The sequence below is a fragment of the Macaca fascicularis genome, chromosome 19, assembly GCF_037993035.2.
Source record: "Macaca fascicularis isolate 582-1 chromosome 19, T2T-MFA8v1.1".
Classification (NCBI taxonomy): domain Eukaryota; kingdom Metazoa; phylum Chordata; class Mammalia; order Primates; family Cercopithecidae; genus Macaca; species Macaca fascicularis.
Genome location: NC_088393.1, coordinates 18,722,580 through 18,746,356, shown reverse-complemented (window position 1 = coordinate 18,746,356; position 23,777 = coordinate 18,722,580). Strand labels below are relative to the sequence as shown.

General features: G+C 51.1%; 1 protein-coding gene across 13 annotated transcripts in view; it reads right to left on the bottom strand.

Annotated features, from left to right (window-relative positions):
* Positions 1–2,467: 2,467 nt before the first annotated feature.
* The window catches only part of PGPEP1 (pyroglutamyl-peptidase I), a 29,398-nt gene continuing 8,088 nt past the window's right edge, over positions 2,468–23,777 (bottom strand). For 3 of the 13 annotated variants that reach the window (XM_005588436.5, XM_005588437.5, XM_015440805.4), the window contains exons 3-5: positions 17,606–17,722; positions 15,991–16,223; positions 8,607–9,635 (exon numbers count right to left, since the gene is read on the bottom strand). In XM_005588436.5, the coding sequence (XP_005588493.1) occupies positions 9,443–9,635; positions 15,991–16,223; positions 17,606–17,722 (543 nt within the window). In that variant the 3' untranslated portion in view covers positions 8,607–9,442. Of the gene's footprint in view, positions 2,708–8,606; positions 9,636–9,813; positions 9,956–15,163; positions 15,844–15,990; positions 16,224–17,605; positions 17,723–23,777 lie in introns of those variants that run through there. The other 10 variants (XM_015440808.4, XM_074026406.1, XM_074026409.1 and 7 more) reach the window with 8 other exon arrangements.

Genomic DNA, 23,777 nt, shown 5'->3' with positions numbered 1-23,777 from the left:
CCATCACCCAGACTGGAGTGTAGTGGTGCAATCTCAGCTTACTGCAACCTCAGCCTCCCTGGTTCACTCAATTCTCCTGCCTCAGCCTCCCGAGTAGCAGGGATTACAGGCGTTTACCACCATGGCCGGCTAATTTTTGGATTTTTAGTAGAGATGGGGTTTCTCCATGTTGGCCAGGCTGGTCTCGAACTCCTGACCTCAAATGATCCACCTGCCTTGGCCTCCCAAAGTGCTGGGATTACAGGCGTGAGCCACCGCACCTGGCCAGGTTTTTGTTTTTGAGATGGAGACTCACTCTGTCACTCAGGATGGAGTGCAGTGGCATGATCACTGCTCACTGCAGCCTTGACCTCCCCCCCAGACTCAGATGATCCTCCCACCTCAACCTCCTGAGTAGCTGGGACTACAGGTGTGTGCCACCACACCTGTCTAATTTTTGTATTTTTTGTAGAGATGGGAGTCTCACCATGTTGCCCAGGCTGGTCTCGAACTCCTGACCTCAAGTGATACACCCGCCTCAGCCTCCCAAAGCGCTGGGATTATAAGCGAGAGCCCACACCCTGATCATTGTATTTACTGAGCATCAAGCTCCAGGGTAAGGGCTGTAAAAGCAGAATCTCATTGAATTCCCACAAAAGCCCCATGAGGAATGGGTAAACCAAGGCTCAAGACAGCAAAGAGCCGGGCGTGGTGGCTCATGCCTGGAATCCCAGAGCTTTGGGAGGCTGAGGTAGGTAGAGAGCTTAAGCCCAGGAGTTCGAGACCAGCCTGGGCAATGTGGCAAGACCCTGTCTCTACATTAAATAATAATAATGAGTCAACCCTATGGGAAAGACCACCCAGCTATGAACACCCCCACTGGGGGTGCAAGAACGCTCAGTCCTCAGTGACTCCAAGGAAGTTCCCCCAACCCACGGGGTCCACTTGCTCCAGGACATCTTCCTTCTTGTGCAAGTCCCTTTGCTGTCAAAAGTTTATTCTCAGAGAGCCAGAGACCAGGGTATCTTCATCCCTGCTGAGGACAGGCCTAGGGAATGAACACGTCCGTTTGTGTTCTTCAAGGCCCTCCACTCCGGCCGGGCGCGGTGGCTCAAGCCTGTAATCCCAGCACTTTGGGAGGCCGAGACGGGCGGATCACGAGGTCGGGAGATCGAGACCATCCTGGCTAACACGGTGAAACCCCGTCTCTACTAAAAAAAAATACAAAAAAAAACTAGCCGGGCGAGGTGGCGGGCGCCTGTAGTCCCAGCTACTCGGGAGGCTGAGGCAGGAGAATGGCGTGAACCCGGGAGGCGGAGTTTGCAGTGAGCTGAGATCAGGCCACTGCACTCCAGCCTGGGCGACAGAGCGAGACTCCGTCTCAAAAAAAAAAAAAAAAAAAAAAAAAAAAAGGCCCTCCACTCCAGAGAAGCCGGCCTCACCTTCCCACCCCTACTCTCCCTGGCCGTGACACAGGGGACAAGGGGCTTCAACTGGTGGAGCCTCAGTTTCCCTGTCTGTAAGGGTGGCAATGGCATGGCATCCCCTGTCAGAGTGATGGGGATTTTTTGTTTTTTTCTTCTGAGAAGTCTCGCTCTGTCGCCCAGGCTGGAGTGCAGTGGCGCGATCTCGGCTCACAGAAACCTCCCCCTCCTGGGTTTAAGTGATTCTCCTGCCTCAGCCTCCCGAGTAGCTGGGATTACAGGCACCTGCCACCACGCCCAGCTAATTTTTGTATTTTTGTATTTTGTATTTTTAGTAGAGATGGGGTTTCACCATGTTGGTCAGGCTGGTCTTGAACTCCTGACCTCAGGTGATCCACCCACCTCAGCTTCCTAAAGTGCTGGGATTACAGGCGTGAGCCACGGCGCCTAGCCGTGATGTGGATTTTGTATGTTCTGGAGGTTGACGCAGATCATCGCTCAAATCCCAGTGCCTGTGTTACCACAGGCAAATTCCTCAACCTTCCTGTGTGTTGCAACAAGTCCCTGGTTTGTTGTTGTTGTTGTTGTTGTTTGAGACTGAGTCTCGCTCTGTTGCCCAGGCTGGAGTACAGTGGTGTGATCTCGGCTCACTGTGACCTCCACCTCCCGGGTTCAAGTAATTCTCCTGCTTCAGCTTCCTGAGTAGCTGGGATTACAGGCACGTGCCACCACACCTGGTTAATTTTTGTATTTTTACTAGAGACAGGGTTTTGCCATGTTGACCAGGCTGGTCTGGAACTCCTGACCTCAGGTGATCCACCCACCTTGGCCTCCCAAAGTGCTGGGATTCCAGGTGTGAGCCACCGCACCCAGCCAGACCCCTGATTTTGAGGAAAGAGACCACTCAGGGCAGAATCCCCCCCTCATCACTCACTCAGCACATGGTCACCAGCTGCCCTGGGCCCAGCACCACTGAGAATGGAAACCCAGTGACACAGGGTCCCTCTACTTCCGGGCACCCAGGTGAACTCCGGCCTCACACAAGGACACACAGGAAATGTAAGTGTATTTCAACTGTTTTATTTGCTTTCTCTGGTGTCAAATTTGGGGTCTCCTAGAGCTCAGCCCCAGGCAGAGTCCGGCATATCCTTCTCCGCCTGGGAGGTCCGGGACACAGGAGTTTCAGAAAAGGCACTGGCAAAAGTTCTAGGGGGATCAGGGAGAAGCCACGCTGAGCCTGGAGGGACCGGGCCCTCCTTTGGGGACAGAAAACACAGTCACCTTTGGAAGGGAAGGGTTTTCTCCTAGAGAGAAATTTAAGACAAGATAAAAACCTGAGATGTTAGAGGAGCCCCCAGAAACAAGCTGGCGCTCCTCTAGGCAGGCAGAGTGTGAACTCGGCTTCCAAAGGCTCAGGGGAAGCTTGCCTGGCCCTCAGCCAGGCTCAGATGCCACAGGCCTTGGCAAGCAGAAAGCCTAACTCAAATCCCTATGTGGGATCTCCTTGAGACAAAGTGTCAGGACACAAAAGCCCTCAGGCCCCAGACTCCACCTCTGTGAATGGCTTGGGCCAGACGCTGGTCTGGATCGTCAGGAGCCACGGCCACTACCCAGTGACCAACTCCTGTCCCTTTTTTGTGTGTTCTGTGAGCGCTGGAGAGGCAGGCACTTCTGTGGGTAACTTCGGGGAGCCATGGCGGGGAGAAAGAGGAGGAGGAGAAAGGGAATTTGGGGGAGGCGGAGCAGTTTGGGGTGGGACTGGATCCCTCAAGGCCTGGGAGTTCCCCACCACTCAGCTTGTGACAACTGTCCTGGAAACCAGGGGACAGATTCTCAGCAGGTATATTCAGCATCCACCCAGGAATTAGCTTTCCAGCTGGGCAGCACCTGCCCCTCCAGCCATTCTGCCAAGGGTCTAAGTAGAACCCCAGCCCTCAGCCTGCCTCCTCACTGCAAAACTGGGGACACTTTCCCTCCCAGCCAGCAGCCCTGGGCCCTTATGAGGCACTTGTGCCCAGGGAAGGGAAATTTAATTTGGATTATAGAAACAAAGGCCTCTCCCGCCCCCTTAAATTAGGATGCTGAGGACGGGTGGCCGCATGGGGCAACCTGGCAGAGACCTGCTTCCTCAACCATCATCAGCATCCCACACTGGCCGCAGGATCACACGGCTCCCAGAGGCCTCAGGACAGAGGCCGAGGCCATGGAGAATGGGGCTTTGTCCGGCTCTCTCCAAAAGGGTTCAGACGCCACAAGAGGCGGAGAGGTCAAAGGCCAACAGTCTAGACAGTGGCAGCCCAAAGGGGGCCGGCTGTGCGGGGCAGATTTCCACGAGCCATCCCCTCCACCCGGTCACTTCCCCAGGGCACGGGAGTGCAGATGTAAACATACCAGCGGGTCTCGCTCCCTGGAAGAAACTTCCAAGACTAAAAGGCATCTTGAATCTACTTCTCCAGCTCTTCCATCTGCCCCAGAGTGGATACTTTCTGTTCTAGATGTTTCTATGCCAGCAATGAGCAGAAGAGCGGAGCAGGAAATTCCATTTTGTTTTTTGTTTTGTTTTGTTTTGTTTTGGAGACGGAGTCTTGCTATGTTGCCCAGTCTGGAATGCAGTGGCGCGATCTCGGCCCGCTGCAACCTCCACCTCCCGGGTTCAAGCAATTCTCCTGCCTCAGCCTCCCGAGTAGCTGGGATTACAGGTGCGCACCTGACTAATTTTTGTATTTTCAGTACAGACGGGGTTTTGCTATGTTGGCCAGGCTGGTCCCAAACTCCTGGCCTCAAGCAATCAGCCTGCCTTGGCCTCCCAACGTACTGGGATAATAGGCGTAAGCCACCGTGCCTGGCCCCCTTTTTTCCCTCAATTTTGAGACAGGGTCTTTCTCTGTTGCCCAGGCTGGTGTACAGTGGTGTAATCACGGCTTACTGCAGCCTCCACCTCCCAGGCTCAGATAAGCCTCCCAACTCAGCCTCCCAAGTAGCTGGGACTACAGGTGCTTGTTACCACACCTGGCTAATTTTTTTTTTTTTTTTTAAATTTATGTAGAGATGGGGTCTTGCCATGCTGCCCAGGACTGGTCTTGAACTCCTGGGCTCAAGCAATCCTCCCACCTCAGCCTCCCAAAGCACTGGGATCATAGACATGAACCATCTACAGGATTCCCCTCCTTGCCCAGAAACTACTGCCATCTGGGACATTTCCTCCACACATCTGGCTCTGATGGAGAAGCTGTGAACTCGGCCCCCACCCCCTGTCCCTGCCCAGCCCTGCCTCTCCAAGTAGCCTCAGGCTTGTTCCAGCCCTTGATTGCAGCAGGTGGGCTAGGTGGCCCCAAGCTCAGCCCACTCACCTTGAATTCCTGCTTCTTCCTTTCTTTCCTTTCCACTCCATCTTATTTCTTTTTTGAGCTACATCCCCACACACATACCACTGACCTTTGTGGTGGGGAGGGGGTGCTAGGGGCCGAATAAAGGAATAAAGTACACAGACTTGGGGCATCTTAAAAGAGATGCCATCATCAAGCTGGTCAGGGCACCAGGTGCCCCGATCGCTGTCCCTGTACCCCTGTTCCCTGCCTCAGCACCCTCCATGAGGACTCATCAGGGAAGCCCCCCAATCACTTCTCACCTTTCTCCCCCAGCCTTCCCACCACACCCCTCAGCCTGTCTTTCCACCATTGACACTTGCCACTCCTATTCCTCTTCCCAACACCTGCCAAGTCCCACCCACTTTGCAGACCCTTCCTATGCCACATGTAGCCCCTACTCCAGGTTCTGAAAATGAGGCGAGAGGGAATGGGACTTGGTCCTTACCTTCTTGCATGAGGATTTTTTTTTTTTTTTTTTTGAGACAGGGTCTTGCTCTGTTGCCCAGGCTGGACTATAGTGGTGTGATCATGGCTCACTGGGGCTTCAACCTCCCAGGCACAGGTGATCCTCCTGCCTCAGCCTCCTGAGTATCCAGGACCACAGGCATGCACCACCACATCTGGCTAATTTTTGTATGTTTTGGTAGATGTGGGGGCTCTTGCTATGTTGCCCAGGCTGGTCTTGAACTCCTGGGCTCAAGAGATTCTCCTGCCTCAACCTCCCAAAGTGCTAGGATTACAGGTGTGAGTCACCAAACCTAGCCCACGTGAGGCTATTCTAAGCTGAGACCCAACAAAGGTGGAAAAACACACCATACAATGCATAGATGAGTTCCACCAAAAGAAAAATATTTGTAAAAAACTCGGCCAGGCGCGATAGCTCACACCTGTAATCCCAGCACTTTGGGAGGCGAAGGCAGGCGGATCACCTGAGGTCAGGATTTCAAGACCAGCCTGGCCAACATGGCGAGGCTGCATCTCTACTAAAAATACAAAAATTAGCCAAGCATGGTGGTGTGTACCTGTAATCCCAGCTACTTGGGAGGCTGAGGCAGGAGACTTTTGTAAACCCAGGAGGTGGAGGTTGCAGTGAGCTGAGATCACACCATTGCGCTCTAGCCCGGGGGACAGTGTGAGAGTCCGTCTCAAAAAATAAGAACGAAAAATAACAATGAGAAAATGTAAATGAGCCAAATGTTGTGCATTATGAGGAAGGATGGGATACTGGCTTGACTCGGTGAGGAAATGTGAACACAAATGTCCCTGCAAGAACACAAAGATTGGGCCGGGCGCGGTGGCTCAAGCCTGTAATCCCAGCACTTTGGGAGGCCGAGACGGGTGGATCACGAGGTCAGGAGATGGAGACCATCCTGGCGAACACGGTGAAACCCCGTCTCTACTAAAAAAAAATACAAAAAACTAGCCGGGCGAGGTGGTGGGCGCCTGTAGTCCCAGCTACTTGGGAGGCTGAGGCAAGAGAATGGTGTGAACCCGGGAGGCAGAGCTTGCAGTGAGCCGAGATCTGGCCACTGCACTCCAGCCTGGGTGACAGAGCAAGACTCTGTCTCAAAAAAAAAAAAAAAAGAACACAAAGATGACACACACACACTTGACAATGAGCAGACAATAGGTTATATCTCTAAGGAGCTATGTCACATGGTGCTTTAAACACAGAGGTGAAATGAAGACAAAAGAAAGATGGAGGCCGGGCGCGGTGGCTCAAGCCTGTAATCCCAGCACTTTGGGAGGCCGAGACGGGCGGATCACGAGGTCAGGAGATCGAGACCATCCTGGCTAACATGGTGAAACCCCGTCTCTACTAAAAAAAAATACAAAAAAAAACTAGCCGGGCGAGGTGGCGGGCGCCTGTAGTCCCAGCTACTCGGGAGGCTGAGGCAGGAGAATGGCGTGAACCCGGGAGGCGGAGCTTGCAGTGAGCTGAGATCCGGCCACTGCACTCCAGCCTGGGCTACAGAGCGAGACTCCGTCTTAAAAAAAAAAAAAAAAAAAAAAAAAGAAAGATGGAGCCTGGGGCAGGTGCTTAGCTCAGTTCAGGCCTGGCACACCCTCTTCCCCATGTTGCCCGTCTTAGCTAGATCTGTTTTCTCCTCAGTGGCCCACAGACGAGACCTTTGAGGAACAGAGCAAGATGAAGTCTGAAGTTGTTTTCCACAAGACCTCTGGGTGATCCCTGAGTCTTCAGTTGTTCCCCACATTCAAAAGAGGCCACAGTTTCCCTTCACAGAAGCTGGGGGGACAGATGCAGTGCTGCCTCCCACACTCGATTTCTCAGGACACAGAGAGCTACCAGGGGTGTGGAGGGGGCATTTCGAGCAAAAAGAAGGCTGGAGTGGAGGGAACAATAGTGTCCCTACTCATTTCCACCTGCCAGTCACAGTCCACACCCACTGCCAGGCACCTACTGCAAGTCACCTACCAGCATCCACCTTCCCCTCCAGAGAAAGCCCAAGGCTTGGAAAACGTGTTTCACAGAAACCCATCATCCCAGTTCCCAAATGATCTAGAAACCCAACAGAGGTAGGAACCACTGCCAGCATTGGAACTGGAGACAAGGAAGGTGAACGCTGAAGAAAACAAAACTCTCAGTTGTTTTAAAAAAGAACTGGGCTGGGATCAGTGGCTCATAAGTGGATAATAAGTGCCTGTTATCCCAGCACTTTGGGAGACCGAGAAGGGAGGATCGCTTGGAGTCCAGGAGTTCGAGACCAGCCTGGGCAACATGGCAAAACTCTGTCTGTACAAAAAATTTAAAAATTAGCCAGGTGTGGTGGTACATGCCTGTAGTTCCAGCTACTCAGGAGGCTGAGATGGGAGGATCACTTGAGCCCAGGAGGCTGCAGTGATCCATGATCACACTACTGTACTCCAGCCTGGTCAACAGAACAAGACCCTGTCTCTCTCTGTCTGTCTGTCTGTCTCTCACACACACACACACACCCCCCTAGATGTTGGGAAACCAACAAGATCAGATTCCAACTGTGTCACACGCAGGGAAACAGTATAGCCACATTCCCCCAGGCCAAAATAGAAACTGATTTCCAGAACGTGCATTTCACTCAATTGGTTTCACTGTAGGGGTCGTCCTCTCTCCCTGATGGGTATCAAGATCTGGCTGAACTTACATCATCTGAGGAACGTTACATCATTTCATCCCTGTCTAGAGTTCAAGGTTACCAGGAAGTGAGATAAAATTTGACTCCTGACTCCTGGGCGAGTATCCAAAACCAATCTACATAAAACCCCTTGGCCGCCCGGAATTCCTCCTGCTCAGACATGCCGGGACATGCAAGGCTCTGCCAACTCCAGCCCCCAGGCCTCCGTTTTGAGACCCCCCCACCACCCTGCTAAGGGAACAACAAACTCGTTCCGGCACCAAAACCTTGAAGCTCCAGGCCAGAAGTAGTGGGGGGGCGGGTTTCCGCTGCTGTGGAGTTTACATATTAAAAAAGAAAAGTCAAAAGCAGACAAAATCCGCCTTCCCACAGATGGCCCTGGTCTCCATGGCGACAGCTCATAGCTCGGTGTTGAAAGGACCACGACCCCCATGGCCACATCTGGGGCAGCAGTCCCACCCCGTCGCCTGGCCACCGACCCCATGCCTTAAGCAAGGGGGCCTCATTTTTGGCCCTAAAACCAAGACATGCCATCTTAAGTCCAGTTGTTTTTTTGAGACAGAATCTCGCTCTGTCACCCAGGCTGGAGTGCAGCCGTGCAATCGCAGCTCACTGCAACCTCTGCCTCCCGGGTTCAAGCGATTCTCCAGCCTCAGCCTCCCAAGTAGCTAGGACTACAGGCATGCACCACCACGCCCAGCTAATGTTTATATTTTTAGTAGAGGCAGGGTTTCACCATGTTGGCTAGGCTGGTCTCGAACTCCTGATCTCAAGTGATCCACCCACCCTGGCCTCCCAAAGTGCTGGGATTACAGCCATGAGCCACTGCGCCCAGCCAAGACATGGCATCTTAAGTCCAATTTTCAGGGCAGGAGGCAAAAGTGGCCTCACCCCGGCATGGGGGGAAAAAAGACACTTTTGTTGTTGGCTAAAAAGCCTGCATTTTAACCAAAGGGAATATAAATTACTCTGTGCACAAACTAGCACTATTGGTTTTAAAAAAAAAAAAAAAAGAGAGAGAGAGAGAAGAAAGAAAGAAAAAAATATGCCATATCCCAGGGTAGCCCCAGAAAGGGCCAGGCTGTTGAGCACAGGTCAAGGTCGAGGACTCAGTGAGAGGCTTTTAAATTTGGTAAAAGCCAGTCTTGGATATAAAGTGAATTCTGAAATTCCTTCACCAACAGACAGGAAAGCAGGTGAACACGTGGCTCCAGCTGTGGTATCGCAGCTCATGGACCCACCAGACCAAGATTCTCCCTGGGCATCTGGACCCCTCAGGCTGGCCTCCCTGGTCACGGCAGCTGTGTCCCCAGATGCAGGGAGGAAAACGGGAGCAAAGAAAATTTTCAGCCACTTCCCTCAAATCAACCGGAGCTTTTGTAGAGAAGGAGGAAGAGGAGATGGGCAGATCAGAATCTCTCTTCCAGATCGGATCCCCAAGTTGAAGAGCTTGTCTTTTCCTGGCCACACCCCAGAGGGTGGATGTCCCCTTGTGGGGTCCCCAGCAGGATGAGGTCTTAGGAGACCTGAGCGTTCCTCAGTGTTTGTGGCAATAGTTGATTTTGCCCTCTGACTGCTCCAGGAGGTCCAGCATCTCCTCAATGATGGCTCTCAGTGCCCTGCCCAGCTGGTCTGCGTTGTATGGCTTCCCCAGAGGGGGCACGTGGACGAAGGCTGATCGACCGTGACTCTGGTACAGAGAGGTGTAGTACGTAAAGTCGCAGAGATATCTAAGCCGCAGGGCGTGGCGGGTAAGAGAGAGACCAAAACGGGGTCAGAGGGGCAATCCGCAGACCAAGGTGACAGCACTCATCCAAACTCGAGGGAAGACCCCAGCCTCACCAGCCACCCACAAGATGGAATAACACTCTCCTCCCTCCCCAGGTTGGCAAAGATGAAAAAAATCACCAGGGTTGGTGGTGCGTGCCTGTAGTCCCAGCTACTCAGGAGGTGGAGGCGGGAGGACTGGTTGAGCCCAGGAGGTCGAGGCTGCAGCGAGCCCTGATTGCACCACTGCACTCAGCCTGGGCAAGAGAGTGAGATCCTGTCTCTTTTAAAAAAACAAAAAACAAAACCAAAAAACTTGATAACTCCCAGTGCTGTGGCACATGTGGGGAAATGGGCAGAGTGAGCTGTTGCTGGTGGGAATGAACACTGGTTATCCCCGTGTGGAAGGCAATTTGGCAGGCTAGTAAAATTATAGTCACCCAGGCTTTACAACCTGGTATTTCCATTTTTTGTTTGTTTATTGAGACAGGGTCTCACTCTGTCACCCAGTCTGGAGTGCAGTGGTGCAATCACAGCTCCCTGTAGCCTCAAACTCCTGGCCTCCAGCGATCCTCCTACCTCAGCCTCCTGAGTAGCTGCCAGTACAGGTGTGCACCATCAGCACCGGCTATATTTTCTGTTTTGTTTTTTTGAGACAGAGTCTGGCTCTGCTGCCCAGGCTGCAGTGCAGTGGCACAATCTCAGCTCAATGCAACTTCTGCCTCCTCAGCTCAAGCGATTCTCCTGCTTCAGCCTCCCGAGTAGCTGGGATTACAGGCGTGGACCACATCACATCTGGCTAATTTTTGTATTTTTAGTAGAGACAGGGTTTCACCATGCTGGCCAGGCTGGGCTGAAACTCCTGACCTCCAGTGATCCGCCTGCCTCAGCCTCCCAAAGTGCTGGGATTACAGGTGTGAGCCACTATGGCTGGCCCTATTTCCAGTTTTTATTTTTATTTATTTTTTTGAGACGGAGTCATATTCTGTCACCCAGGTTGGAGTGGAGTGTTGTGATCTTGGCTCACTTCAACATCCGCCTCCCGGGTTCAAGCAATTCTCCTGCCTCAGCCTCCCAAGTAGCTGGGATTAGCGCCTGCCAGCACGTCCGGCTAATTTTTATATTTATAGTAGAGTCGGGGTTTCACCATGTTGGCCAGGCTGGTCTGGAACTCCTGACCTTGAGTGATTCACCTGCCTTGGCCTCCCAAAGTGCTGGGATTACAGGCATGGGTCACCACCACAGGGAGTGGCTTAGTAAACTCTGGTTTATCCACACCATGGAATCCTATGAAACCATTTACAAGGAATGCGGTACAGCCAGAAAAAAATGGAGAACTCGCCAGATGCATTTTTTTTTTTTTTTTGATACGGAGTTTTGCTCTGTCACCCAGGCTGGAGTGCAGTGGTGCAATCTCGGCTCACTGCAAGCTCCGCCTCCCGGGTTCACGCCATTTTCCTGCCTTAGCCTCCCCAGTAGCTGGGACTACAGGTGCCCGCCACCATGCCCAGCTAATTTTTTGTATTTTTTTTTTTTTAGTAGAGACGGGGTTTCACCGTGTTAGCCAGGATGGTCTGCATCTCCTGACCTTGTGATCTGCCCGCCTCGGCCTCCCAAAGTGCTGGGATTACAGGACTGAGCGACCGCGCCCAGCCAACCAGATGCATGTTGAATGTTCACAAATGAAAGCTGAGGAAGATAATTGTCAGTAAAGTGTGACTTTCGCCGTGTGACTCCATCCACATAAAAGCAAAGCAAAACAAGACAAAATCGTAAAGCAGCAGGCCAAGTGATGTATATATGTACAGAAACATGTCAGTCAGTAGGAGCTTCATGGTTTCAGTGTCTGACTTATCAGAGGGACCACTATGGAAAAAGAGAGGGAATGAGAATTTTTCCCAATTAGACATATGAGGATACATTCTAGAGTTACCTGTAATTAAAAATTAATTTTATAAAGAGACTGATGGAAGCTGGGTATGGTGGCTCACACCTGTCGTCCCAGCACTTTGGGAGGCTGAGGTGGGAGGATCCCTTGAGTCCAGGAGTTCGAGACCAGCCTGGGCAACATTGCAACACCCTGTCTCTATCAAAAATACAAAAAAATTGGGCTGGGCAGCCAGGCGCGGTGGCTTACGCCTATAATCCCAGCACTTTGGGAGACTAAGGCAGGTGGATCACCTGAGGTCAGGAGTTCAAGACCAGCCTGGCCAACATGGTGAAACGTCTCAACTAAAAATACAAAAATTTTCTGGGCATGGTGGCAGGCACCTGCAGTCCCAGCTACTTGGGAGGCTGAAGCAGGAGAATCACTTGAACCTGGGAGGCAGAGGTTGCAGTGAGCTAAGATTGTGCCATTGCACTCCAGCCTGGGCAATAAGAGCAAAACTCTATCTTAAAAAAAAAAAAATTGGGCTGGGCACGGAGGCTCAACCTGTAATTCTAGCACCTTGGGAGGTCAACGTGGGCGTATTGCTTGAGCTCAGGAGTTCAACCCCAGCCTGGGCAACATGGTGAAACACCATCACTACTAAAAATACAAAAATTAGTTTGGTGTTGTGGTGGGTGCCTGTAATCCCAGCTACCCGGGAGGCTGAGGCAGGAGAATCACTTGAACCCAGGAGGTGGAGACTGCAGTGAAACAAGATCGAGCCACTGCACTCCAACCTGGGCGACAAAGCTAGATGCAGTCTCAAAAAAAACCAATAAATAAAATAAAATAAAATAAAATAAAATTAGGCCAGGCGCGATGGCTCATGCCTGTAATCCTAGCACTTTGGGAGGCCGAGGCAGGCGAATCACCTGAGGTCAGGAGTTTGAGACCAGCCTGGCCAACATGATAAAATCCTATCTCTACTAAAAATACAAAAATTAGCTGGGTGTGGTGGCAGGCGCCTATAATCCCAGCCACTCAGGAGGCTGAGGCAGGAGAATCGCTTGAACCCAGGAGGCGGAGGTTGCAGCAAGCCAAGATTGTGCCACGATACTGCAGCCTGGCTCCAGCCTGGGTGACAAAGCAAGACTCTGTCTCAAAAAAAAAAAAAAAACAAACAATTAGCTGGGTTTGGTTTGGTTGTGCTACCTGGGAGGCTGAGGTGGGAGGATCACCTAAGCCCAAAAAGTCAAGGCTGCAGTGATCTGTGATTTTGCCACTGCACTCTAGCCTGGGCTACAGAACAAGATCCTGTCAAAACAAACAAACAAACAAATAACAATTAGTTTTCAATTGAAAAAGAGAAAAAAAAGTTAGCTTTAAAAAGAACTCAGTGGTGTGTGGTGGCTTTTGCCTATAATCCCAGCACTTTGGGAGGCCGAGGCAGGAGGATTACTTGAGCCCAGTTATTCAAGAGCTGTCTGGGCAATGTGGCAAGATTCTGTCTCTACAAAAAATAGAAAAATTAGGCCGGGCGCGGTGGCTCAAGCCTGTAATCCCAGCACTTTGGGAGGCCGAGACGGGCGGATCACGAGGTCAGGAGATCGAGACCATCCTGGCTAACACGGTGAAACCCCGTCTCTACTAAAAAATACAAAAAACTAGCCGGGCGCGGTGGCGGGCGCCTGCAGTCCCAACTACTCGGGAGGCTGAGGCAGGAGAATGGCGTGAACCCGGGAGGCGGAGCTTGCAGTGAGCTGAGATCCGGCCACTGCACTCCAGCCTGGGCGGCAGAGCGAGACTCCGTCTCAAAAAAAAAAAAAAAAAAAAATAGAAAAATTAGCTGGATGTGGTGCTGTGCATCTGTAGTCCCCGCCACTTGGGAGGCTGAGGCAGGGGGGATCACTTAATCTCAGGAGGTCGAGGCTGCAGTGAGCCCTGATTATACCACTGGACTGCAGCCTAGGCAACAGAGTGAGACCCTGTCTCCAAAAACAAAAATCCTGACGGTAAATCCAGGCACTCCTTCCTTCAGCCAATCAACTGCACTGACCAACAGCCGCCTTCGAGTTGGACAAGCACACAGATTAGGGAGAAGTGAGGAAGCCAGTGCTGGGAGGGTATAACTTGGTCTGGGGAGTTGGAGAGGCCTACAAGTCACAAGGAGGTGACTCGTGTTGGAGTTAAGACTGGAAAGAGGGCCAGGAGCAGTGGCTCAGGCCTGTAATCCCAGCACTTTGGGAGGCTGAGGCAGGTGGATCACTTGAGGTCGGGAGTTCGAGACCACCCTAGTGTGGCCAAAATGGCGAAACCCCGCCTCTACTAAAAATACAAAAGTTAGCCGGATATGATGGCGCACGCCTGTAATCCCAGCTACTTGGGAGGCTGGGGCAGGAGAATCACTTGAACATCAGAGGCGGAGGTTGCAGTGAGCCAAGATCGCGCCATTGCACTCCAGCCTGTGCAACAGAGCGAGACTCCATCTCGAAAAACAAAAACAAAAAAAAGACTGGAAAGAGGAGTTCCCAGAGGAAGGTGTTTTGGGCAGAGGCCATAGGGCATGCAAAGGCCCTGAGGCTGGAGTGAGCTTGGTGTGTTTGAGGAGCAGGAGGAAGCCGGTTTATGTGTCTGGACTGCAATGGACATGGGGTGATTAGAGGCAGAGCAGGGTGGAGAGGCGGGCCAAGCACCAGGGTTAGATTTTATTCTATGTGCAATGGGAGCCATAGGGAAGGTCTAGGAAAGGGACACATGCATTTATTTATTTAGAGCCAACAGTGTCTTGTTCTGTCACCCAGGCTGGAGTGCAGTGGCGCTATCACAGCTCACTGCAGCCTCGAACTCCAGGCTCCAGCAATCCTCCCGCCTCAGTCTGCCATTTTTTTTATTTGTTAAGATGGGGTCTTCTTATGTTGCCCAGGTTGATCTTGAACTCCTGGGCTCAAGTGATCCTCCTGCCTTAGCCTCCCAAAGTGCTAGGATTATAGGTGTGAACCACTGCACCTGGCCCTGATTTAAATTTATAAAAGAACTTTTGCAATAGGTTGGATCATCTCCTCAACATTCATATTCACCTGGGACCTCAGATTGTGACGTTATTTGGGCTAGGTTTGGTGGCTCATGCCTGTAATCCCAGCACTTTAGGAGGCTGAGGAGGATGGATCACCTGAAGTCGGGAGCTCGAGACCAGCCTGACCAACATGGTGAAACCCCATCTCTACTAAAAATACAAAAAATTAGCTGGGCGTGATGACGCATGCCTGTAATCCTAGCTACTTGGTAGCCTGGAGCAGGAGAGTTGTTTGAATCCAGAAGGCGGAGGTTGCAGTGAGCCGAGATTGCGCCACTGCATTCCAGCCTGGACAACAAGAGTAAAACTCCGTCTCAAAAAAAAAAAAAGAATGTCATCTTATTTGGAAAGAGGATCTTTGCAGACGTAATTAGTTACATTAAGATGAGGTCAGCTGGGCACAGTGGCTCACGCCTGTAATCCCAACACTTTGGGAGGCGGAGGTGGGCGGATCACTGGAGGTCGGGAGTTCGAGACCAGCCTGACCAACATAGAGAAATTCTGTCCCTAATAAAAATACAGAATTAGTCATGCGTAGTGGTGCATGCCTATAATTACAAATACAAAATTAGTCACGTGTAGTGGTACAAGCTACTTGGGAGCCTGGCGCAGGAGAACTGCTTGAACCCAAGAGGTGGAGGTTGCAGTGAGCTGAGATCACGCTATTGCACTCCAGCCTGGGCAACAAGAGCAAAACTCCATCTCAAAAAAATTAAAAAAAAAAAAAAAAAAAAGATGAGGTTATACTGGATTAGGATAAGTCCTAAATATGACTGGTGTCCTAATAAGAAGACCATATGGCCATACACAAAGTGAAGAAGGTGATGTGAGGATGGGGGCGGGGACTGGAGTGATGTGTCTACAATCCAAGGATGGTAGGCAGCCACCAGCTGCAGGAGAGATGCCTGGGACAGATTCACCCTCAGCACCTCCAGAAGGAACCAGTCCTGCTACCACTTTGACCTTGGACTTCTGACTTCCAAGGCTGTTACACAACACGCTTCTGTTATGTGAAACCACCCGGTTTGTGGGTATTTGTTACAGCAGCTCCAGGAAATTAACATAGAAACTGACTGATTGGGTTGCGGTGGAGGCAGCAGGGAGGAAGACTGAGGTGGAGCCTGGGGCACTGTCCAGGTGGAAGATGCTGGGGGCCGCGGTGGGGACCGTGATGGTGGGGAGAAGTGGGCAGATCCATGAGTCCCAGGAGCAGAATCGACAGCACCTGCTACATACAAATACTTGGCTCTGTGCCTTGTATACACTGAGTGCTTGGTCCAAAGAGGCCAAGGTCAACACGCTTGACTTGTTCCACATCAGACTCAGCGAGTGGAGGAGGGAAATCCCCACTCACCCCCACCCCACAGGGCCCTACCTGCCAGCATCCTGTGAGATGGTCACCGACACATCCAGGCCCAACGTGGTGACTCGCTTGCACACAGCGTCCATGTCGATGATGGAGTCAATGCTTTCAGGCCCATCCTCCACGCAGCACTGGGAGCCGGGGCAGAAGCGGCAGTTGTCCAGCCCCTTGTAGCCCTTGTTGTGTCCACATTTCTCCAGTGTGACTGTGGTCGCCATGCCTGACACCCCCACATGCACCACCAGCTGCATATAGACAGGGGCAGGACTTAACATGGCCTGCCCATGGGACTCGGAGGAGGTCCCCCTGAGGCCAAGGAAAAGGCAGCATCCTTACTGGGCTCTGCCTGGGGTTGTGTTATTTCTGACCGCCTGCTGCTGGAATAGACCCTGCAGTCACTCTTGCAAAAAGGTATGCCACGTAAGACAGGCAAGAATTTGAAACATGCAAGGCTGTTCATTGCAGCTCTTCCTGTTATCGAAATCAAATACTGGAAACAAGCTAACTAGCCATCCAGAGGGAGTTAGTTCAATAAATAATGAGCTACTATGCAGCTGTTAAAATGCCAGCACAGTGTTTTTATTTGTTTCTTTGTTTGTTGAAATGGAGTCTTGCTCTGTCGCCCAGGCTGGAGTGCAATGGTGCGATCTCAGCTCACTGCAACCTCTCCCTCCTGGGTTTAAGTGATTCTCCGGTCTCAGCCTACCAAGTAGCTGGGATTACAGATGTGTGCCACCACACCCGGCTAATTTTGTATTTTTAGTAGAGACGGGGTTTCACCATGTTGGCCAGGCTGGTCTCGAACTCCTGACCTCCGGTGATCCGTCCACTTTGGCATCCCAAAGTGCTGGGATTACAGGCGTGAGCTACCATGCCCAGTCTTGTTTGTTTGTTTTTGTAAGAGACAGGATCTTGCTCTGTTGCCCAGGCAGGAGTGCAGTGGCACAAAAATCTTGGCTCACTATAGTCTTAAACTCCTGGGCTCGAGCAATCCTCCTGCCTCAGCCTTCTGAATAGCTGGAAGTATAAGCGTGCACCATCATGCCTAATTTTTAAATTTTTTTGTAGAGATGGGGTCTCACTACGCTGCCCAGGCTGGTCTCAAACTCCTGGACTCAAGCAATCCTCCTGCCGCAGTCTTCCAAAGTGCTGGGATTGCAGACATGAGCCACTACCCTTAGCCTGGATAGCCCTTTGGGTTTTTTGAGACTAAGTCTCGCTCTGCTGCCCAGGCTGGAGTGCCGTGGCACAATCTCGGCTCACTGCAACCTCCGCCTCCTGGTTGCAAGCGATTCTCCTGCCTCAGCCTCCCGAGTAGCTGGGACTACAAGTGCCCGCCACCATACCTGGCTAATTTTTTGTATTTTTAGTAGAGATAGGGTTTCGCCATGTTGCCCAGGCTGGTCGCGAACTCCTGAGCTCAGGTGATCCATCTGCCTCGGCCTCCCAACGTGCTGGGATTCCAGGCGTGAGCCACCGTGCCGGGCCTGAAAAGCCCTTTTGAAGACAAGACCGTGTGGCATTGGTCACGTGATCCGATCAGGAACAAAGCCACCTAAGTCCTCCACATGAAGGGTGCCAACCTGTAAGTCCTGATGAGGAAGCACCGCCCCTCGGCACCACTCACCTGTGGACTGTGCTTCTCCCACAGGGCAGGGATGAGTCTCTGGACCGTTTTGTACTCAACTGGAATCTCGTACACGTGCAGGTCCACACTGTCGCCAAGGCCTAGCTTTTCCAGCTCCTGGAAGAGAAGAGAGTGGGAGTGTCGTGGCCCCGTGGCCCCTGACGGCAGCTATGGGGATAATGCGCTCCCTGGGGGTAAAACAAACAGGCCCGCTCTTCTGACTTATTCTGCAGGATGGGAAGTGGTGAGTGTTGATTGAGTTCAAAGCCCCTCATTTCCTTCCCCACCCACTTGCCTGGAAGTCTCTCTGCATCTCTATGGAAGGTGACATGATTCTATGGCCCCTGGGGTTAAATCCCAGGCTCCTTGGAATCAATCCTGCCTGTGTGACCTTAGGCAATCCACTTAACTCTCAGAGTCTCAGTTTCCTCATCTGTAAAATGGGAATAACAGAGTATCAGGCCGGGCGCGGTGGCTCAGGCCTGTAATCCCAGCACTTTGGGAGGCCAAGGTAGGCAGATCACCTTGAGGTCAGGAGTTCGAGCCCAGTCTGGCCAACATGGTGTAATCCCATCTCTACTAAAAATACAAGAATTAGCCGGTGTGGTAGCATACGCCTGTAATCCCAGCTACTTGGGAGGCTGAGGCAGAATTGCTTGAACCTGGGAGGCAGAGGTTGTAGCGAGCCGAGATCACATAACTGCACTCCAGCCTGGGCAACAAGAGCAAAACTCCATCTCAAAAAAAAAAAAAAAAAGAAAAAGCCAGGCGTGGTGGCTCACGCCTTTAATCCCAGCACTTTGGGCGGATCACCTGAGGTCAGTAGTTTGAGATCAACCTGGCCAACGTCGTGAAACCCCATCTGTACTAAAAAATACAAAAATTAGCTGGGCGTGGTGGCAGGTGCCTGTAATCCCAGCTACTCAGGAGGCTGAGGCAGGAGTATGGCTTTAACCCGGGAGGCAGAGATTGCAGTGAGCCGAGATTGCACCACGTCACTCCAACCTGGGTAACGAGAGTAAAACTCTGTCTCAAGGAAAAAAAAAAAAAAAAATTCAACCTGTTTCCAAGTAACTCAGCAGTATCCCAGAAGAAAGCTCAAGAACACTGAGAAGTGGCTGAGTATGGTGGCTCACGCCTGTAATCTCAGCACTTTGGGAGGCTGAGGCAGGTGGAACACCTGAGGTCAGGAGTTCGAGACCACCCTGGTCAACATGGAAAAACCCTGTCTTCATTAAAAATACAAAAATTAGCCGGGCGCGGTGGCTCAAACCTGTAATCCCAGCACTTTGGGAGGCCGAGACGGGCGGATCACGAGGTCAGGAGATTGAGACCATCCTGGCTAACACGGTGAAACCCCGTCTCTACTTTAAAAATACAAAAAACTAGCCGGACGTGGTGGCGGCACCTGTAGTCCCAGCTACTCGGGAGGCTGAGGCAGGAGAATGGTGGGAACCCGGGAGGCGGAGCTTGCAGTGAGCTGAGATTCGGCCACTGCACTCCAGCCTGGGCGGCAGAGCGAGACTCCGTCTCAAAAAAAAAAAAAATACAAAAATACAAAAATTATCTGGGCATGATGGTGCGCGCCTGCACTCCTGGTTACCCGGGAGGCTGAGGCACGAGAATGGCTTGAATCTGGGAGGTGGAGGTTGCAGTGTGAGCCCAGATCATGCCACTGCACTCCAGCCTGGGCGACAGAGCAAGACTCTGTCTCAAAAAAAAAAAACAAAAAAAAATCAAAAAAAAAAAAACAAAAAAAATTATATTTTTCAAAGGTCCCACCATCCATTCCCTTAACAAACCTGCACTGATTCCCATCTTCACACCACAGAGGTGACAGGGCATGGCATACATCATGCAGATCTGTTTCTTCCTCCTTTCTTTTTTTTTTTTTTTTTTGAGACAGAGTCTTGCTGTTTCGCCCAGGCTGGACTGCAGTGGTGCTATCACGGCTCACTGCAAACTCCGCCTCCCGGGTTCATGCCATTCTCCTGCCTCAGCCTCCCCAGTAGCTGGGACTACAGGTGCCCGCCACCACACCTGGCTAATTTTTTGTATTTTTAGTAGATACGGGGTTTCACCATGTTAGCCAGGATGGTCTCGATCTCCTGACCTCATGATCCGCCCACCTCGGCCTCCCAAAGTGCTGGGATTACAGGCGTGAGTCCCTCTCTTTCTTTCTTTCTGAGATGGATTATCAAAAGTCATTTAGTGGTACAATCTTGTCTTACTACAACCTCTGCTTCCCAGGCTCAAGAGATTCTTCCGCCTCAGCCTCCGGAGTACTGGGATTACAAGGTGCCCGCCACAACACCCAACTAATTTTTGTATTTTTAGGAGAGACGGGGTTTCATCATGTTGCCCAGGATGGTTTCCAATTCCTAAGATCAAGTGATCCGCCCCCTTCTTGGCCTCCCACAGTGCTGGGATTACAGGCAGGAGCCACTGCACTCAGCCCCATGGAGACCTGTTTCTAATTTCTTATTCACACACCTGAGAAATCCCATAGTATTTTTGCTTTTAGAGATGGGGTCTTACTACATTGCCCAGGCTGGTCTTGAACTCCTAGACTCAGGTGATCCTCCCATCTTAGCCTTAGTTGAGACTACAGGCATGTACCACCACACCTGGCTTGTTTTTACATCAATTTTATCTTTTTTTTTTTTTTTTTGAGATGGAGTTTCGCTCTTGTTGCCCAGGCTGGAGTGCACTGGCATGATATCGGCTCACCGCAATCTCCACCTCCTGGGTTCAAGCGATTCTCCTGCCTCAGCCTCCTGAGTAGCTGGGATTACAGGCATGCGCCACTACACCTGGCTAATTTTGTATTTTTAGTAGAGACAGGGTTTCTCCATGTTGGTCAGGCTGGTCTCAAACTTCTAACCTCAGGTGATCTGCCCACCTCTGCCTCTCAAAGCACTGGGATTATAGGCGTGAGCCACTGTGCCTGGCTCGATTTTATCTTTTTAAAAAAATTGTATTGAGACAAAGTCTAACAGCACATAAAAGTTTTTTTTTTAGACGGAGTCTTGTTCTGTCGCCCAGGCTAGAGTGCAGTGGCACAATCTAAGCTCACTGCAACCTCCGCCTCTTGGGTTCAAGCGATTCCCCTGTCCCAGTCTCCCGAGTAGCTGGGATTACAGGCACATACCACCATGCCTGGCTAATTTTTGTATTTTTAGTAGAGACGGCGTTTCACGATGTTGGCCAGGATGGTCTCCATCTCCTGACCTCATAATCCACCCGCCTTGGCCTCCCAAAGTGCTGTGATTACAGGTGTGAGCCACCACGCCCGGCCAAAAGTTTTTTTTTTTTTTTTTTTGAGACGGAGTCTTGCTCTGCCGCTCGGGCTGGAGTGCCGTGGCTGGATCTCAGCTCACTGCAAGCTCCGCCTCCCAGGTTTACGCCATTCTCCTGCCTCAGCCTCCCCTGTAGCTGGGACTACAGGCTCCCGCCACCTCACCCAGTTAGTTTTTTGTATTTTTTAGTAGACACGGGGTTTCACCATGTTAGCCAGGATGGTCTCGATCTCCTGTCCTCGTGATCTGCCCATCTCGGCCTCCCAAAGTGCTGGGATTACAGGCTTGAGCCACCGCGCCCGGCCAAAGTAAAGTTTTTAAAAAGATTTACTGCTGCTTTTCCATTCATAGTCAGTAAAAAAAAAAAAAAATTCTGAGACAGGGTCCAGCTCCGGTCACTGAGGCTGGAGTGCAGTGGCACCATCAGCGCTCGCTGCAGCCTTGACCTCCAGGGTTCAAGTGATCTTCCTACCTCAGCCTTCCAAAGTGCTGGAATGACAGGCATGAGCCACTGTGCCCAGCCATTGATTTTATCCTGCAACTGTGTTTGCTCCACTCAGCAGTCTATCTAGGAGATCTATCTACATTACTCTACGGAGATCTCAGCGTCCCCTTTTCTCTGCTGCGTAATACTCTGTCTCAGAAACAAGTCACCATGGATTTAAACATTCCCCTACATTGGAACATCTAAGTGGCTTCTGATTTCCTTATTGTAAAGCCATGCTGCAGTGAACATGCTCATGCAAACTTCTCATGCTGATGGGTGGGGAATAAATGCCAAACAGGGCATTGCTGCACTGCAGATCAGTCAATACACAATTGCTATTGAGAGAGATCATCACACTGAAGCCTGGTTTTCCCACCTCATATTCAATACGTCTCAGAGGAGACAACTTTTCAGTTTGTAAATGCGTCTTCCCCTAATCTTCAAGAGGAGAACCCACAGAGCTCTTTTCTCTCTTAAAAACAAATCAGCAGGCCAGGTGCAGTGGCTCATGCCTGTAGTCCCAGCACTTTGGAACGTCGAGGCAGATAGATCATTTGAGGTCAGGAGTTTGAGACCAGCCTGGCCAACATGGTGAAACCCCGTCTCTACTAAAAACACAAAAAATTAGCCAGGCGTGGTGGTGCATGACTGTAGCCTCAGCTACTCGGGAGGCTGAGGCAGGAGAATCGCTTGAACTTGGGAGGTGGAGGTTGCAGTGAGCCAAGATCACAACACTGCACTCCAGCCAGAGTCTCGCTCTGTCTCAAAACAAACCAACAAACAAAACACAAATCAGCAGCCAGGCACAGTGGCTCATGCCTGTAATCCCAGCTACTGGGGCGGATCACTTGAGGCCAGGAGTTCGAGGTCAGCCTGGGCAACATTGTGAGACCCCCATCTCAAAAAACAAAAACAAAAACAAAAAGCCCCCACACCCCAAATGACACAAAAAGCACAGACAATAAAAGAAAAAAATTGATAAACTGGATTTCATCAAAATTAAAAAAAAAATTAAACTATCTAAAAGAGTGAGTAATCTCTGTCTGGACCAACCTGGAGGGATTTCCAGGCAAGACCTATGGCGAGACTGCACCACCTTCTGGACAAGGAAGGAATGGAAGCGGGGGATGGGGACGGGAGGGAGACTTCTCTGCAAAAAACTCATCACGATTTTGACTTTTGAACCATGTCAATGTTTTACAAAATCAAAAAATAAAATAAAACAACCCATAGTCCCATATCAACAGATCTGCCTCTTTTCTGTCTTCTCCCTAATGGGCACAAGGTGATGCCTTGAGTCTCATGGGATGTGTTACTTTAAAAGTCAACAGGGAAAGCTGTATTCAGAAAAACAGGGTCAGGGGTGGGTGGCTCACACCTGTAATCCCAGCGATTTGGGAGGCCGAGGCAGGAGGATTGCTTGAGGCCAGGAGTTCAAGACCAGCCTGGCCAACATGGCGAAACCGTGTCTCTACTAAAAATACAAAAACTAGCCGAGTCTCAGCTACCTGGGAGGTGGAGGCATGATAACCACCTGAACCCGGGAGGCGGAGGTTGCAGTGAGCTGAGATTGTGCCACTGCACTCCAGCCTGGATGACAGAGTGAGATTCTGAAGAAAGAAAAGAAAAGAAAAGAAAAAGAAAGAAAGAGAGAAAGAAAACCACTGTCAACATATATACACATACCCCAAGGCATGCAATCACAAGAGAGGTGTTCACGTGTGCATTTGGCAAGACCCACTTGATGGCAGGGCTTGGTGGCTCACACCTGTAATCCCAGCTTCGTTGGGAGGCCGAGGTGGAAGGATCATTTAAGCCCGGGAGTTCAAGACCAGCCTGGGCAATATAGTGAGATCCCATCTCTACAAAAAATAAAATTGAAAAAATTAGCCAGGCATGGTGGTGCCTGCCTAAGTCCCAGCTACTTGGGAGGCTGAGGCAAGAGGATCGCTGGAGTCCAGGAGGTTGAGGCTGCAGTGAGCTATGATTGTGCCACTGCACTCCAGCCTGGGCAACAGAGCAAGACCCCATCTCAAAACAAAAAGAAAGTTTTTCACCAAAGTGATGGGGAAACTTAAGGTCTGTTCACATTGCCTGATGTAAATTATCCCTCAATTTTAAATAGGGTAACAGTGGGGAGCCGCTTGCCATACAGTGTATCTGGCACTAGAAGGAAGTGCATGGCTGGTAATCTGGCTGAAGTCTTAGCCTCTGAACGCGCTCTGTTCCAACAGGGCTGGATGGTTCTCCGCCGGGAGAAGGGGCGCAGGGCACCCCAAGTCCCACATCACTTTGCTGGGAGCACACCCGGCCTCATGCACCACCAGAGCATACACCGTGAAAGGACGGGGCTCGGGCAGATGCCCCATTGTCTACACCCCATCTA